General features: G+C 45.3%; 1 protein-coding gene across 5 annotated transcripts in view; it reads right to left on the minus strand.

The window, feature by feature from the left end:
• The window catches only part of LOC135217257 (phosphorylase b kinase gamma catalytic chain, skeletal muscle/heart isoform-like), a 294,050-nt gene that overhangs the window by 234,505 nt on the left and 41,902 nt on the right, over positions 1-17,643 (minus strand). For all 5 annotated transcript variants that reach the window (XM_064252989.1, XM_064252991.1, XM_064252987.1 and 2 more), the window contains one exon: positions 9,358-9,492. In XM_064252989.1, the coding sequence (XP_064109059.1) occupies positions 9,358-9,481 (124 nt within the window). In that variant the 5' untranslated portion in view covers positions 9,482-9,492. The remainder of the gene's footprint in view (positions 1-9,357; positions 9,493-17,643) is intronic.

The raw sequence follows: 17,643 nt of genomic DNA on the forward strand, positions 1-17,643 counted from the left end.
GGTGGGGACCCGAAGAGGATGAGGATGTCCTAGACAGAAAGGCTCGTAAGGTCGTTACTGGACAAAGAGAAAGATCTTGGGGAAGGGGTATAACCTTCCATGGTTCCCACCTCAACAAAGGATCCTCATTTTTTGCTAAAAAGCTGCGATCCGGAGAAAGCAGAACTTCTCCTGAAGGAAGAAATTCTACATGACCCGCATCTCTGATTAACGCCGACAGTGTTCTGAAATTCTAGCTCCTGAAGCCAAGCTTAATAAAAATAATGTTTTTTCTTAAGAGCATTATAAATGAACATGCCGTATTATCTTGTTATCCGCCAAGCCAGTTTTAGAACATCATTTAGAAACCATGACACTGAAGTAGGCCTTACTGAGGGCCTAAGTCTAGCACAAGCCTTGGGAATAGACGAAAAGTAAGAGTCTGTTAAGTCTATGTTAAAACCCAACTGAAAAATCTTCTTCAAGGCTGACTTGTTTGTCGTAATAGTACTAGCTGCGAACCCTTTTTCAAATAAGGATCTGAAAAAGGATATAACCGAATTGATTGTCATGATTTCAATGTCTGATTCCCTCAGGAAGGATGCCAACTTTTTAACTGCAGCGTCATACTGCCTCAAAGTTGAATCCCTTTTATCTGATTCCAGGAAAAGGATATTTTGTGGATCGATATTTGCATCCCTCTTGGCCGCAAACTTCATGAAGTCCATAAAGTTAGGGCTTTGAGAATTCCTGAGGAAGCGAACACAGTCTTCATTTGTACTGACTGGGAGAGTCTGGGATTGTGGGAATTCGAAGGGGACGAAGACCCAATTCCAGCAGCAAGGGGTACGCCAGTTGCTCTTTCGGCCAGTCCGGAGGCTACTAGAGCTATCTGACCCTTGAACGTCCTGAGTTTGTTCAGCACTTTCAGGAGAAGATTCACCGGAGGAAAGACATAAATCCTCTCCCAGTTGTTCCAATCTATGGACAGGGCATTCGTGGCATAGGCCAGAGGGTCAAGGTTGGGAGCCACATAACAGGGAAGTTTGTGGTTCGTTTGAGATGCAAACAGATCTACTTGCAGGCCTGGTACCCTCCGGAGAATCCATTGGAACGAACTGTTGTCCAGTGACCATTCCGACTCCAGAGGAACTGAACTGGATAGAGCATCTGCTATGACATTTTCTCACTCCGGCCAGTATGGGTGGAGGAGAGGTGCCAACTGAACTTGTCCGCCAGGGAAAAAGATGGCTACCATGACATGATTCAGGTGTCTTGACTTGGAGCCTCCCCTGTTTATGCAGTGAACTACCACTGCGCTGTCCAGAACTAACTTTATATGAGAGTTCTTTGGAGGACGTAACCTCTTCAGAGTCATGAACACTGCCATTGCTTCCAATACATTATTTATGTTGAATGCTGGCGGAATTGGGGTGACCATGTTCCCTGAACTTTCTTGAACTGAGAATATCCTCCCCAGCCGCTTAATGAAGCGTCTGTGTGGATAGTGATTCCCGGAGGGGGAAACTGAAGGGGTACTGACATGGACAAGTTCTTTAACTTTGTCCAAGGGCGCAGACGATTCCGGAGAATCTGTGGTATTGTTGACAGCTTGTCCCTGGATCTGACATTTGCTCGTGAGCGCCAGATCCTGGTTAAGTCTTTCAGTTTGGCTTTCATCAAGATGTTTGTCACTGAGGCAAATTGGAGGGAACCTAGATTGCTTTCCATGGTTTCTCCTTGAAGCACGATTTGTACTTTAGAAATTGTTTCACTGACTTCGCTATTTCTTTCCTCTTGGCTGATGGAATCGACAGAGTATGGGAGGATAGATTCCATTGGATGCCCAAGCTCCAGTTGAAAGCTGGACCTCCGGAGTGGAGTCTTGACTTTGTCCTGTTTATCTGGAACCCCAGATATTCCAGGAATTGAATGACCTTCATTGTGGCTTTGTGACATTCCTCAACTGTTGGTGCCCAAATCAACCAGTCGTCGAGGTACGCTACTACCATTATCCCTTGAGACCTCAGTTGCTGAACGACTACTTCCGCCAATTTCGTGAATATTCTGGGTGCTACATTCAGACCGAAAGGAACTACCTTGAAGGAGAATGCTTGGTCTCCTAGTCTGAAGCCCAGATAAGGGCGAAAGTGTCTTGCAATAGGGATATGATAGTATGCGTCTGTAAGATCGATAGAGGTGGTGACGGCCCCACGGGGAAGTAAGGTCTGCACCTGCGAGATAGTCAGCATTTTGAACTTGTCGCAGCGAATGGCCAAGTTTAAGCGGGACAAGTCTTAAGATTACCCTTCTTTTTAATGAGCCTTTCTTTGGTACGCTGAACAAGCGACCCTGAAACTTTAATCTCTTGACTCTCGCTATTGCTCCTTTCTGAAGGAGCTCCTCCGCATACTCCGTCAGTTCTTTCGATGGAAGTTGAAGAAACGGTCTGGGTGGAGGGGGGGCCTCCAATCCAACTCCAACCCAGGCCTTTCGACACAATGCTTTGTGCCCATTTGCTGAGTCCCCACCGATGCCGGAAGAGAAACAGCCTCCCTCCTACCTTGCTGGGTCGAGTGACCTCCGCGGCCTCCACGGAAGTGCTTTCCCCTATTGAGCGACCTTCCTGATCCTCTCTGACGAAAGGATCCCCTAGCCCTACCTCCCCTGGCGAACCGGTCATAGTGTTGGAAGGGTTGGCCCTCGAACACCTGGTTAAAGGCCGGGGAGACAGCGTAGGAAGTGGAAGGCTGAGCCTGAGGGGAAATCACGTAGATGGGTTGAGCCGGTGTCTTCGATGTAGAAGGCTGGCCTGGCTGAACGATCGGCACAGCTGACACAGCCTGGTTGAAGCGTTGAGGCTTCTTCTGATAAGGCTGGAACCGTCTAGCCTTTTTCAGCTTTTTGCCTGCTGAAGGCTGATCTTGGTGCCTCTTAGCAGTGAGGCCCCAACGATCCTTGAGGCTCTGGTTGAGCCTCGTTGCTTCATTCTGGACCTCCTTAACCATTGCTTCCGGGAAGAGGTCTGCCCCCCAGATGTTTGAAGAAAGCAGCTTATTCGGCTCATGCCGAATAGTTGCTTCCTGGAGGACATGCTTCCGACAATTGACCCTCGCTGTCACAAACTCGTACAAGTCCGATTGGACCGTACAAGTCTGCGACTTGGTCAATAATTTGAAGAGCGGCTCTGAAGCGTAGGATATAGCTGCTACTTCCGTCATTGCCATGGTGTTCATAGACCTGGCAAGCCTAGTCTTAGCCTCAAACTCAGCTCGAATGAGGCTATCAGGAAGTCTTGGTAGCTTCTCGCCGAACTGGTCCATGGCGTATTCCGGCTTGAGCTTGCCTGCCGAGAAGGTGTTTGGTAAATCCTCCCACAAATCTCCAAGCGAAGGGAGCAAAGGAGAAGTGGGATCTGCTTCCCTTAACTGAGGCAAGGGTTCTCCCTTCAAGCCAGCTGGGATGGTAACAGCGGCGATCTTCGTTAAGAAGGGGAGAGAGCCTCTTCCTCCATCGTTAAAGATGGTGAAGGGACTCTTGAAAGCCTGAATCCTGGTGTTAGAGCAGTCCATCTCCTCTAAGCACCGAAGCCACTCTCTTTGAGCCTGGTCCCGGGAGTACAGCACTGTCTCCCTAGGGACCTTATCCTTCCTGGTCATAGCTGCCTCCGTCAGCCTGGCGTAGCCAATGAACGGCGGCTGAAGATTCTCCGGGTAAAACTCGAAGTCTTCAATCCTTCGAGTACCGCACTCCGGGATGAAAATGAGTCCGTCCTGGAAAGGGGCGTAGGAAGCCACTCTCCAAGGGTTGTTCATTGTGAAAGGAGGAAGAGAATCATGGGGAGGAAGCTGGATCAGGCCAACACCAGGTGCCGGGGAGGTAGCTTGAGGGGCCTGGTTAAAAGCGGACATTAGGTTCTCCTGAGTAGTGATCCTGTTGGATAACTGTGAGAACATCTGCTCCATACTTGTCTTCAATGAGCCTACCAAATCCCCCATCTGCTGCATCATCCCGACGGAGAAAGCGTTGGGATCAAAGGTAGGAGCAGATGCAGAGGTGGAAGGGTAACTCGCTAGAGGTACCTCAGGAGGAGGAGAGACCGTTGACTCCGCCGGAGTACGGGGCCTCTCCTTGGAGGACTTGCTCTTGGAAGACCTAGAGCCCGAAGCAGAAGATTTACCCTTCTCTGCTCCGGGATTTGAAGCCGAAGACTTATGAGACGATGACGTCGACGAAGCCTTTTTGGACAACGACGATGCCTTCGTTAGGGTTTTCTGCGCCCTGTGCCCCTTCACCTTAGGTTTCACAGAAGCGCTAGGCATAGAATACGGGAGCTCAGCTCCCGTAAAGCCTTGGAAGGAAGCAGTAGAAATAGCGGGAGAAGAAGATCCAGAGGCGCCCAAGGGAAGCCCTTGAGCATCCAACATACCTACCTCGACCAACAGGTCGTCTACACCTACCATCGGTTCAACATTAAGGTCCAGTGTGGCGACTTCCGCTGAAATGTCCTGGCCTGGTTCCTTCATACATGCGGCGACCTGCCGCTGGATTGTCATCATCGTCGGGGCTGCCTCCGCCGGGTTGACGTACCCCGTCGACTTGCCGCCGGGGAACAGCAGGACAGCCATCCTCTTTTCTAAGATGTAGGGCTGTCCCTTGGCGGCGTTCTTGCCGAAGCCGCCGACCCAAGCCCTCAAGGTTGCAAGGGCGGTCTCTCTAACCGCGGCAGCCTGGAAGAGAGGGTGTCTATTAGCTTTTAGTTTAAAGTTGAGGTTCAACCTTAGACTAAAATAGAGCCTTAAGCCTACACATTTCCGGCATATATTTCACAATAATATGGAGAACTTAAGCTTAAAAGACATATTTCAAACTTAGACTTAAGATATAATTCAGTATTTATATCCTATATATACAGCTGGAAATACTTACCCCGTCCAAAAACTGACTCACAAGATCATAGCAGATCGTACACGTTTCGTGGAACCAGACCTGCAGATTTCCCGTGAGGAGTCGCGCACGGAGCGTGGGGACCTGCGAGACTTCATGCCCACAGGGGTCCTGGAGTACGGCACTTGCACCCCGGGTGCTCACAGTTGGTAGTCTGTAAGTGGAAGGATACATGAGTATCACTATAACACTTACAGGGCTACTCTAGAACTCCGTTGCATGCCGGAGTGAAAAATTTTTGGGCATAACCCCTCCCCTACCGCCTTAATAGGCATAATATATAGCTCCGGTGTGTGCCGAAGTAGGAAAACAGAAGGCAAGGGAGGGACCCAGCTTAAGATAACTTATCAATAACTTATGATTAACTTAAGCATAAAATAGCACAAAATTTTCGGAGGACGATTCCGAATCGCGGTGGTGTCCGACTCCGCCGGTTGCGCCGGAGAGACGGATGGTTAAAGTAAAAGTGACCGACTGTACGCATGAGTCCGCCAGTAGGCGGGGCTACCTAGCTCCCTCCCCCGCAATCGGCGGAGCTCCGGGAAGAAAACAGAGAACCGACATCACGGGGGAGAAGGCAAGGGGGCGAAGCAGAACTCGAGCCTATAGCGGAGCGACGGAGCAACAAAGGAGGGGGGAGGCCAACCCCCCAACTTCGCCACAGCGGAGCACCGTGAAGCAGAGAGACAAGGTCACTCCCAGTCAAGTGTCTGTCCAGCCTCCCCTACTCCCTCCGCGTAGGGAGAGAGGGAGACAGGCCCGGGTGGAGCGAGCAAGGACAGACCTCCCTCCCCCCAACTCTATGGGAGAGCGGGGGGAGGGCAAGGCGACTGGGACGGGCGTCTGGCTGTACCGCGATCACAGGATGACCACGGTACGATAACACGATATAAACAACGAAATCGATAGCCTAGGCTAATGCAACCAAACTGATCAGCAAGATGCAACAACTGATGCAACAAAACTGATAATAAGGAAGCAACAAAACTGATGGGGACCATGTGACCATAAACCTAGGCTAAGATAACGTACCAGACGCCCTAGGCTAAACCAATATAAAATAAAATAAATAAAATAACACAAAAGTAGGGGAAATAAATATAGGAAGAGAAAAAAATCCAGGAGTGTACGACTAACCAGAAAGAAAGTCTACCACTCAAAGCTAGCCTGGGCCGATACTAAGAGCTATGGCTAGGGTCTGGATAGAAGAGATAATGCCTACGTAAGGTAGAGAGACATGCATGCATGACATAAAACCAATGCAGGCTAGATCCCATAGCAAAATAATAATCATAAAAAGGTCTAGAGACGCACAGAATATAAGGGAAGGTTCCAGGTATGGGAAACCGAGAACGAACCCGCCACGAGGCAGAACAATGCCGCCATGCTTCCGACCGAGAATCTGTATTTATACCTAAAAAACGGTAAATACTGACTCAAGGAAGGAACGAACTAAATAGGAACCTTTCGGGATACTTAACTTAGCTGAAGCGATGGCAGAACGTTCCATAATGGCGAAAAATCCGTGAAATAGCACGAAAAACACAAGAGCAAGAAAAATAGAAGCGTCTTGTAGACCTCTAACTGAAAGGATGGCCACCAGAGGCGCGGCAGTCACCTAAGCGTGGGTTGTAGTAGTAGTAGTTGCTGCCCCGTTCTGTGGGTCAGCTCTCTCCTTGAGGGATTTTGTTGTGGGAAATTTCTAATTGACAAGAAGTTCGTGGTAGTGGTCTCACTCGCCCTAGTGTTCATACCGACGCCCTTCTTTTATTTGGGTGAGCGAGTCAGTTATACTGACCTTTTCTTTATTTTGTTTATTCTCTGGTATTTGTTAGATCATTTACCTAAGAAATAATGAACTAAAGGATTATTTCGCACAGCGACACGAACTGAGCCCAGAAATAAATTTGTTAATCATGCGCTCTGCATGTTTAAGGCAAGATGCTGAATAATATATGGCAAAATCATCCATATAAAGGTTGCTTTAAATTCTGGTGGGCAGATTTTTACCAATTTCATTAATTCCTAAAGTAAACAGTGTGCCACTAAGGATGCTTCCTTCTGGAACACCATTTTCAAGTGGAATGTTCTGGACAAAGCATCATCAATTCTCACCTGAAAACTTCGCTTTGTCAGAAAACTTTGGATGAACATAGGTAAATGTCCACGGACGTTGTTTTGTCAAGTTTTTAACCCTTTAACGCCGATTGGACGTATTAAACGTTGACAAAAATTGTCTGTCGGGTGCTGATTGGACGTATGGTACGTTGACGAAAAAAGTTTTTTAAAAAATTCGTGGAAAAATAGTTATAGGCCTACTAGGCGAAAACTTTTGAATCACGCGCCTTGGAGGAAGCTGGGAGCTCATTGCACGCAACAATGAATTGGCCTAACAATATATAATTTTTCTGTCTCCTTTGCCATTCAATTTTGAAGATCCAAATTACTTGTAAGTGTTGGATAGTCTACATTGTTCAACTTCTAAATCCACCCCTAAAAAACTGGGTGCGGTGTTTGAAAATCATTTAGTTTTTCATCTAAGTAATTAAAGCATATGTTATCCCCTCAGAGAGGATGAGGGATATAAAATTTACCTCTTCGAGGTATGTTGGTAGCCATGGCCTTAGAGCAGTAAGGCACTGAGGAAATTACCTAAGGTAGCTAAATCACACTCATGAATTACAAAAATACATTTATTTAAGAATAAAAGGATTAACTAAATAAATAAAATTCTCAAAGAACAAAATGGTTGACTGAGTAAGTTAAAATTCAAAATCCAAATAATGCACCACTATTACTCAAACAGAAAACCCAAATAACCATGGGGATCGGACAAAACCTGTCCCCGCCTTTCTCTGCAATAATTAGGCATCAGCCATAAGATAGATGATAAAAAAAGTCATAGTCTCCCCACACCGATACCATGGAACTATCAGATAAGTTCCCATTGAAGTTACCACACCTGCCAGAAACATGTTAAAAAAAAAGAAAGGAAAGGGAGCCCCACATAAATAAATTGCAAATAAACCAAATGACAAATCAAAAAGTCATATGGAAAAGAACAGCTCTAAAATAAGGTTTAAAATACAAAAAGACAAAGCCACACTCAGGCTTAAAAGCATGCTTACCCATTTCAGCTGTGAGCACTAACACTTGAACAAAATAATACAGGTTATACACGGCCATTCCCAAAACAAGGCCGCTTCTCTGACTTGGGTGCTTCTCCGACTTAGTTATCTTACCTTCCTATTATGTAGGGGAACAGCTCATATGTACACAAGCAAGAACTTTCTCAAGACACTCCCCTTAATATGACATCACTGATTCGTCACAAGTTCATTGCACTGGAACAGATGCGTGACGTCATATACAGCTCATTATCACACCCATGAGAATCTACTCAAAACCAGATCCTTGCTTACGGTCATGTACGGACACAAACCGTGGCCTGTCTTTGCTTAAGCAGCAACTTCCCAAATCACGCCACCCCAAGTGATGCGTCAACATTTCTGGAGCTCTCTGTCTCCATGGGAACTAAAGGTGCAGCTATCATTTCAAAGAATGTCATCACTCATCACATCTGCTTATTAACCATAGTCAAAAAAAAAAAAAAAAAAAAGCAATTTAAATATATAATACAAATGCTGGACTTATTAGTCATTGCTTAGAGTACTTTCATAATAGGCTACACTTTGTCTCCCCCTCTTTGAAAAGTTCGAGGAAATTAATTTTATACACGACCAATCACATCCCCTCTCTACCCTCTTCCTTTATGATGCAAAGTGGCATCTGCCCAGATTTACTTCATGAAATCAGCAATCCTTGGATTACATGATAAAGTGACCTTTCCCATAATTGAAAAGTTTGAATACTTCTTTGGCTTGTTTTTCCTGCCCTTTTTTAAACCTTTCTCCCTTGAAGAAATAGTTCTAGTACTATCTTTGTGGTTAAGCCATACCCTTTTTCCTTTTCTTTTATATTTCTTTTGGATCCAGACTACAACAGAGCAGCAGGTTACCTATCCCACTGGCCTTTCACAACTGTTACTGATGATATGTCAGATTTACCTTTTATAGTTATAAAAGAATGGGCTCTCTTCACTCTTCTGTCTTGTGCACTTCGTACTTAAATTCCCATCCAATCTAGGTCTTCATCTACTCCTTTTCCCATAATTCTTTGCCTCTTTCTATTTTTCATCCTGCTACTTCCACATCAACTACTTGACTCACTGTTCCTCATCCTTCTTATGTCAGCTTTTTAAATCCTCATTCTTCTCATTTAATCAGTTTTCTTCTTAATCCTCATCTTTTTCATTAAATCTGTTTCCTTCTTAGAAGAGGGAATACACATTATCAGCAAATACAGCAAAACTACACTTAGTGCACAACTGAAATACCATTCTAATAATAAAAAGCATCAAAATTAGCTTACCAATACATCGACGTACAACAGAACAGCCGCCCCTTCCTAGAACTTCCTTTGGTTCATATTTTGCATAAAATCCTTTAGCAGCATCACGACTAGGCAAAACATCACCATCTTCATCAACAGCCATTTTTCTGTTACCTAAAAGTATAAATCAGAATTATGAAAATTTGTCCTTTTCAAATGTTAAGGAGGTTATAGTATAAATAACTTGAAATTTTAAAAACCTCATCTTAATATCTAAAAATGTTGCCAAGCTTATAGTATAAATAACTTGACATTCTAAAAACCTCATCTTCCTATCTAAAAATGTTGTCAAAGTTATAATTACATCTTTCAGTCTGTACTATGGCCTAACCTGCTACAATTTTGGATTACAAATAGTATAGTTAATAAAATAAAGTTCCCAATAAGTTCCAGTAACTTATTACCTAATGAAATTAATATTTTGAAAATAATCAGTGAAATGATACTGAAAATTCAAATCTTGTTTTACTTGAATATGAGATCACAAGATTTAAAATAGAAAAAACATGTAATTATTTATAGTTTTAAATTTTACAAAGCCATCAATCTTCTTAGTCAACATTCACAGCCTTCGTAAATCTTAGACACTTCAATCCCAATTTCAAAAAAAGCAGGTAGCTTATCTCCTTGATTATGAAAAAATGACAAATTTTCTAAGACAATTAGTATTTTTTTATAGCTGCAAACCTGAGGCTTTAACAATAGGATAATTTCTAGCACCTAGCTGGATCTGGTTAAAAAACAGATGAAAGCAAGGAATCTTGTGATATCTGGCAATGCATGCGTAGATCGGGTGAAGAGTGGTCAAGGACCACTCATCCATGCCACCACGTCAGTCTTTCCCAACTCAGGATGTCTTAACACACAGAGGGGCGGCTAGAGGCGGGCAGTATAATGTTGAGACCTTAGGTTTGTAGCTATGAAAAATACAAATTGTCTTAGAAAATTTGTCATTTGTTCAAACGTGAACAAACCTTCGGTCCCAACAATAGGATAGACTCACACTTGGAGGGAGATGCAAGACATCCTAAACCGGCTGGGGGCCTACCCACCAGTACAGCTTCAAGAAGAAATGACTTCTAGAGAGGGACTGAAGCCCATTGAGAAGCTAGATAAATTTATATCTAACCACTCAGACCCTGAGTGACATACAATAATATATGGGAGAACCATTGTATAGGGAAGCAAAGAGAAAATTTGACTGTCCAATAGCAAATCAATACACCAGGGTTTGTACTGCTCCCAACTCCTACTTGCCAAGGAGTGGAGCACATGCTACCGTATAGAGGGTTTGATATTTGTATACCAAGCGACCACACTATCAGTATGACTACCTTACTCACCTGTATCAGACCAGTCCAGCGAATGACGTGTCTATTCCTTAACCCGCCCAAAGGAAGAAGGAAAGGTACAAGAGAAAGGAGACCAGCCAACTCACTCATTCTCTCATCAACACAATCATCTTAGGTAAGATACAAAAGTGCCCTGTTAAGGGCAACTACGAGTTACACAACTTGTTGGGCAGCCACCACAGGACCCAGGGAAAATGTGTCCGCAGACCTGTGGGCAACATTGTTAAGATGGAAGAGGTGAACGTGGACTGGCATAACCAAGTACCAGCGTTCAGCACTCTATTGAGGGACCAATATCCCTAACGTCATGCGCTCTAGCCTGCATAGGCGTGGTGGTGGGATCACCAAGAATCAAGTATGCCTGTCTGATGGCTTCCTGTATCCACATCTTTCTTCGTCTGGGGCAGCCTGGCCTAAGGTGCCGAGTCCTTTCAAGATAGCAACGCAGGGCCCGGACAGGGCACAACAAAAGCTCTTGAGCATCACCACCCAAAAAGTCATTCAGTGATGGAATGGAAAATGAAGTGAACCTGTCATCGCGCACAGAGGGATTTTGGGTCTCACCCCCGGTGTGCTTCACATCATAGCTCAGACCGTGGAGCTCTCCTACCCTCTTGGAAGATGCCAAGGCCAGAAGGAAAACTGTCTGAGCATCAAGTTCCTGTCAGATGGAGTGACGCAAGGGCTCATATGGACTCTTAGTGAAGCTCTTGAGAACCAAGGAAACATCCCATATCAGAGGCTTGAGCTCTCTAAGCGAACTCGACTGCTCAAACCCCTTAACTAGCAAGGAAAGTTCCCAGGAAGAGATGTTGATACCTCTAAGGCGTAACCCAAACTCAGGGCCGCCACGTAGCCTCTAAAGGCAGAGACGGACTAACATTTCTTGTCTCTGAGGAAGGTTAAAAATTCTGCTATTCGCTGAATAGAGGTTGCGAGTGGAGAAAAACCCCATTTACAACACCAAACACAGTAGATCGTACATTTGTCTTGGTAAACTGCGGAGGTAGACTTTCTGAAACTGCTGGACATATGCCCTGCTGTTCTCTGAGAAAAGCCTCTCGCTCAGAGGAGATACTTGATAGCCTCCAACCGTGAAGAGAGGGATTCTACTGACTGGTGGAACCTTTCCGCATAGGGCTGACACAGGAGATGTCACCAAGGGGGAATCTCTCTCAGAACCTCTGACAACAACGACAACAGATCTGGGAACCATTCGCCCTGAGGCCACAGAGGGGCTACCAAAGTCATCCTGAGACCCTGTGACCTCATTAGCCTGTTCAGAACTTGACGGATCAAACAAAACGGAGGGAAGGCATACACCTTCAGGTTGTCCCAGAGATGCTGAAATGTGTCCTCTGCTGAGATGCTGAAATGTGTCCTCTGCTGAGATGCTGAAATGTGTCCTCTGCTAACGCTAAAGGACCTGGGACCACAGAACAGAATATCTCCAGCTTCCTGTTGAAGCGAGTAGCAAAAAGGTCAAGCATGGGTCTCCCCTAAACCTGGAAGAGCTTGTCTACTACCACTTGATGAAGGGACCACTCTGTGCCTACAATCTGATCCTGATGACTGAGTTTGTCTGCGACCACATTCCATTTGCCTGGGATATACCTAGCTGAGAGCTCTACCAAATTGCTGACCAGCCACTGGTGAACCTGACGGTCAAGGCGTGAAATTGACGAGAAACCAGGCCTCCCTGCTTGTTCACATAGGCTACCACCGTGGTGTTGTCCGACATGAGAACGACAGAATGGCCTTCTACCTTCTCACAAAACTCCTTCAGACCCAGGAAGGCTCCCTTTAACTTCAAAACTTTGATATGTTGCTGCTTGTCCTCCAAACTCCAAACGCCTGAAGTGATGAGGCCGCCTAAATGAGCCCCCTAACCTGCAAGGGAGGCGTCTGAGAACAGAAGGAAGTCTGGTGGAAGAGAACGCAGAGGGACACCTTTTGTAAGATTCCGGTCATCCAACCACCAACGAAGGTCTTCTCTCACTTCCAGAGAGAAGAACCTTTAACAGGGGTGAGTTCCCTGCCGGAGACCAGAATTCTCCCAGTCTCCATTGCAGAGACCGAAGATGAAGACGCCCATGAGGGACCAGCTTCTCCAGGGAAGACAACACTCCCAGAAGAACCTGCCACTGATGAGCTGACTGACGTGGTTCCGACAGGAAGTCGCACGCCACCACTCGTAACTTCTCCAATCTCTGATCCGACGGGAAAGCTTTTGCCACTGTCGTATCGATGACCATGCCCAGGTAGAGAATCCTTTGACTGGGTATGAGGTCTGACTTTTCCTGGTTGACTACGATGCCTAGTTCCAAACAGAACCGAAGTAGACGATCTCTGTCCTGCAGCAGCTTTTCCCTGAGCATGGGCCCAACTTGACATGAGAGTGAAGAACCTAGTGAACACTTGAGGGGCTGTTGTCACCCGAAGCATAGGACTTTGAACTTGAAGACCTTGTCCCCAAAAGAGAAGCGAAGGAACTTCCTGGACGTCGGATGAATAGGGATTTGGAAGTATGCATCCCTTAAGTCTATCGATAGCATAAAGTCACCTTCCCTCACGGCTGCCAACACTGAAAGCGGGGTCACCATCTGGAACCGTGTCTTCCTGATGAAGCGATTCAAGGTGGATGAGTCGATCACAGGTCTCCATCCTCCCGACGCCTTGGGCATCAAGATGATGTGACTGTAAAACCCCAGAGACAGACGCACCACTTCCTCTATCGCATCCTTATCCAGCATCTTTTGCACTTCCTCCCGATGAGCCAAGAACTTCAGAGAATCTGGAGGATATGCCCTCCTGAGCTGTGGCATGTCTGACAGAGGAGGAGAGAAGTCGAATGGCATTAGGTACCCCACCCACTTCTCCACCCCATAAATCACCCACTTGGCCCAATGGCCCACCAGGCACCCCCAAACCCATGGCGCAAGAGAGGGAGAGGCGCCTAACCTACCAACGGCCCCCTTTACCTCTGCCCCTTGGGCCCCTTCTTGGCTTAAGGAACGAGAGCAAAAGGGACGTTGGTCCTCTGACCGACCTAGGCTGAGCCGAACAGGAAGGCCCTGCCAAAATCGAACTCCTCAACAGCCTACCAGGTGACGATCTTCGTGACTGCTGCTGGACAGGGGGAGGAGGAGGAGCTGGACGTCTCTGAGGACGAGACTCCGACTTAGACATGGCCTAGTGCACCAGTCTGTCTTTGGTGTCAGCCCAGTGCCGGTCTATCGCATTTTCGAGCTAGGTCCGAGGAAACAAAAATTGGGACTCCAACAGATCTCTGTTTCTCAATGCCAGCAAGGACTCTGCGTCAACTGATCTCTCCATCCTAGATAAAGCCACATCTCTTCTAATCAGAAGGTAAGCCCATAAATTACCACTGAGGTGAGCCATATACAAAAATGCCTTGCCTCTGGACTGCAACAGACTGGCAAGCGTGGATGCACTCGCTAACCCTTCTGGGGACCTGTCAGAAGCTATCTTGGAAATGACCGCAGACCAGAAGTCCAGCCAAGAAACCGTCGGCAACATGGAGGCTGCCATAGATTCCAACACTTGAGGCATCTTGTGGAGACAAGGACGGAGCCACCGACCTCACCTGCTCCAAAGTCAATCCCGGCTTCAGGCAAATGACGTCTGGGTTAAGACGGCGCGACATCAAAAATCACAATTTTTGAAAGTGAATTGTATTTTTCCTACTATGCAAACCTGAGGTCCTTTACATAAGGAATTACTTTCGGCATAGCTGGAATTATGGCCATTAAATTCTTGAACAAGGTGGTTAGGCAGTAACTACAGTGTGGCAGGTGGGTAGGCCAGCCTGCCCGGATGTAAACACTCCACTTTGCCTTTCGGCCCAGGTTCAGATTGAGGGGTGGCATGAGGTGGGCATGTATGTAAAGGAAGTCAGGTTTGTATAGTTAGGAAAAATACAATTTGCTTTTAAAAATTGTGATTTGTTCCTTCAAGATATATAAACCCTCGGTATTTTACATAAGGAAGACTCACTGATTGGTGGAAGGAATATGAGTGAGCCTCTAGCTGACTGGAGTTCTGCACACCTAGGCTACTCCTGGTCGTAAGAACGAGGAGGAGTGCCCTGCCACTGACAGCTTGATTGGAGTATAGGAGCTGCATGATCAAGAGTCAGACTTCTGGGCATTTTCGAAATGAGTGAGGAATCATAACACATCCGAAAATGGGCTGTGAAGAATACTAAGGGTCGGAGGCATTAGTGCAAAGTTCTGGGAAGGGTTTGCATTATTGCCAGTCTCCTTCCTCCCCTTGCTAGAGGAAGGAGCGGGATTACTTCTATGATTCTGATAAAAAACATAGAAAGGAAGCTCTATGTGTAAGCTTACCACATCAAATGCCCGACCAGCCAGTGTAAGTTAGAGTCCTATCCTCAACCCAAAAGAAGAGGAGTGGAAGGATGAGGTGGGCACAGTCTATAGTGCGTTTACTTTTCTAAGATCGCTGTGGTGTGGCTTGTACAGAAATCATACGCTGCCAATTTTCATGTTATGGTAACAAATTAGCTTCATGGAGTCTATTGAAATAGTTATTTCTTGAAATGTGATTCTCTGTTTGCATCAGATATTTTGAATATATCTTATTTCGTATATTCTTCGTTAAAACCTCAGTATCATTAATGAAAATGAAGATATGGCATATTTTTTCCCCGGCGATGCCAGATCTGAGTTCAGGGAACCTATGGTTTTTAAGAGGATTTAAAAGGTCATGGTCAATATCATTAAAGGATACTCGCACTCGATCACCCACTGTGAAAAGTATGGACAGCCCAGCCCAAGTGACTCCCCTAAACGTCTTCACCCACCACCTGAGGCCAAGGAAATAGTCTATAATTTCCTTAAATACTTCATTTTATAAAAAAAATTTTGAAGGTCCTGTAACTGATGTTTCGAAGGCTATCCAGAGAACATCTGAAGCAACAAAAGTGCTAGAAATGACTATTCATAGACTTAAGAAGCAAGAAAGGCGGGAAATAATAGTGGAATCTCCTGTTTCAAAAAAGAAAAGAGAAAGTGAGTCCTGTGACTGTGTGAGGGTCTACCGCAGCTTTCGGTAGCCTCACCTTACAATCGCTCACAGAACACACTCTGAACATAGCTGATTTCTTAATCTCAACATCAGACATAATGAAATCCAAAGAAAAATCCAAAGAATAATCAAAAACGGTCCACAAAGCGCGAATGCCAAGCCAAAAGATCAGGTACTTCACCAAAAGTCCGTTGAAACAATCCAGGGCAAAACGAGAAAAGAATCCAATATCGAGAGGTACCGACAACAGGTGTAATCGACACCGGCGACAGAGAAAATCTGACAGGAAAGTGGGATTGGTTCATACACCCGCCACCCAGCGGCGGGTAAGGTAGATCACCTGACCTACCTGTCGCGTTTGCCGCGAGTTTTTAATTCTGTCGTGACGTCAGAGACGTAAGCTAAGTATATATCTGACAGGAAAGTTCATGTACAAAACTCCAAATTACAGGTCCAGTGAAACAAATTGCATTACTTCATCTTTTTACTTTATGTTTTTTGTTCTCCAAATTACAGGTCCAGTGAAACAAATTACATTAGTACTTCATCTATTTACTTTGTTTTTTGTTTAATGTCAGCATGCTACATTTGTTAATGCTAAAATGGTTTTATTTGTTGTATTTTTGGAGGTCTGGAATGAATTAAGGCTAAGGCCCCACCGAATCCGTCGCGGCGCGTCGCGTGCGTCCAACACGGCTAAGCGTGTTGTGTGTTTCGACCAACTGTCAAAGTTCAAATACGAGTGGCCCCACACGGCGCATGAGCGTGCGTGGCGTCAAGTGCGTTGCCAGACTGGACGCACAAGGAACAAAACGTTTTGTTTTAGCCGCATGTGGACGTGCGTCTCCGAGCTGGGGTCCACATGAAGGAAGAAACTGAGGTAGACCCACAACAACCTGCATTTGAATCACCTGCCCAACTTGGAGTTATAATCAAATGTGTTGATTTGTGGTTATGATAATGGATGCATGTAATTTTTCTATTATATTCTAATGGATACATTTATGTAAATACCTTTGTTTCAGAAGTTACTGTATCAAAGTGTTCAGTTTACACACACACACAATCTACGTATCTTAATTTCTGTATTAAATAAAATAAAGTACAACTTTACAAATTTTGAAATCAGTAATCCTTCCCTCAGAGTTACTACAAGTTTCTTACGTTGATACTGACCTTCTGTAATTGATATTCGCGAATTAAGTCAAAGGTTTTTGGCGGCATCCGGCAATATTAAAAAAAATCTTGTCTGGACGCTGTCGTAACTTATGAAAGTGTTGCATATTCTCCACCCTTTCCTCGTTCTCAATTTATGTCATGAGTCCAGATTTCCCTACTGTTCAACGCCTCTAATTTGGTTGACAGCAACGAGTCAGAGCAAAACCTCGCGCGTTCCCTTCATGACGGGATGTGCTGCTGAAGTTTGAATTGTCCGTTTTGTAACCGTCACTCGTTTGTCTGGTTGGGCCACTCTCGCAGAAGACGGACACGCTCATAGACGGATAGCCGTGTTGGACGCACACGACGAGACGGATTTGGTGGGGCCTTAGCTTAATTCAATCCCATTATTCTTTATAGGGAAAATTTGCTCCTTTCATGGAAAATTTGGTTAAAAGACAGCCTTCTGGAATTGATCAAGTCCCCTACCCAAGGTATGAATACATGATATCAGCTCACTCATTCAACTTTTTTAAAGTGCACTATACTTCAATTCTCTTTTCTACAAATTTATCTCTTTTTAAACATGAGCATTCTTTTCTGTTAAAACTTACCTTACAACCTGATGGCACTTTAGGCTTCTACCATATAAATATCTGTACATTTTGAAAAAAAAACATGTAAT

This window comes from Macrobrachium nipponense, chromosome 7, assembly GCF_015104395.2.
Source record: "Macrobrachium nipponense isolate FS-2020 chromosome 7, ASM1510439v2, whole genome shotgun sequence".
Classification (NCBI taxonomy): domain Eukaryota; kingdom Metazoa; phylum Arthropoda; class Malacostraca; order Decapoda; family Palaemonidae; genus Macrobrachium; species Macrobrachium nipponense.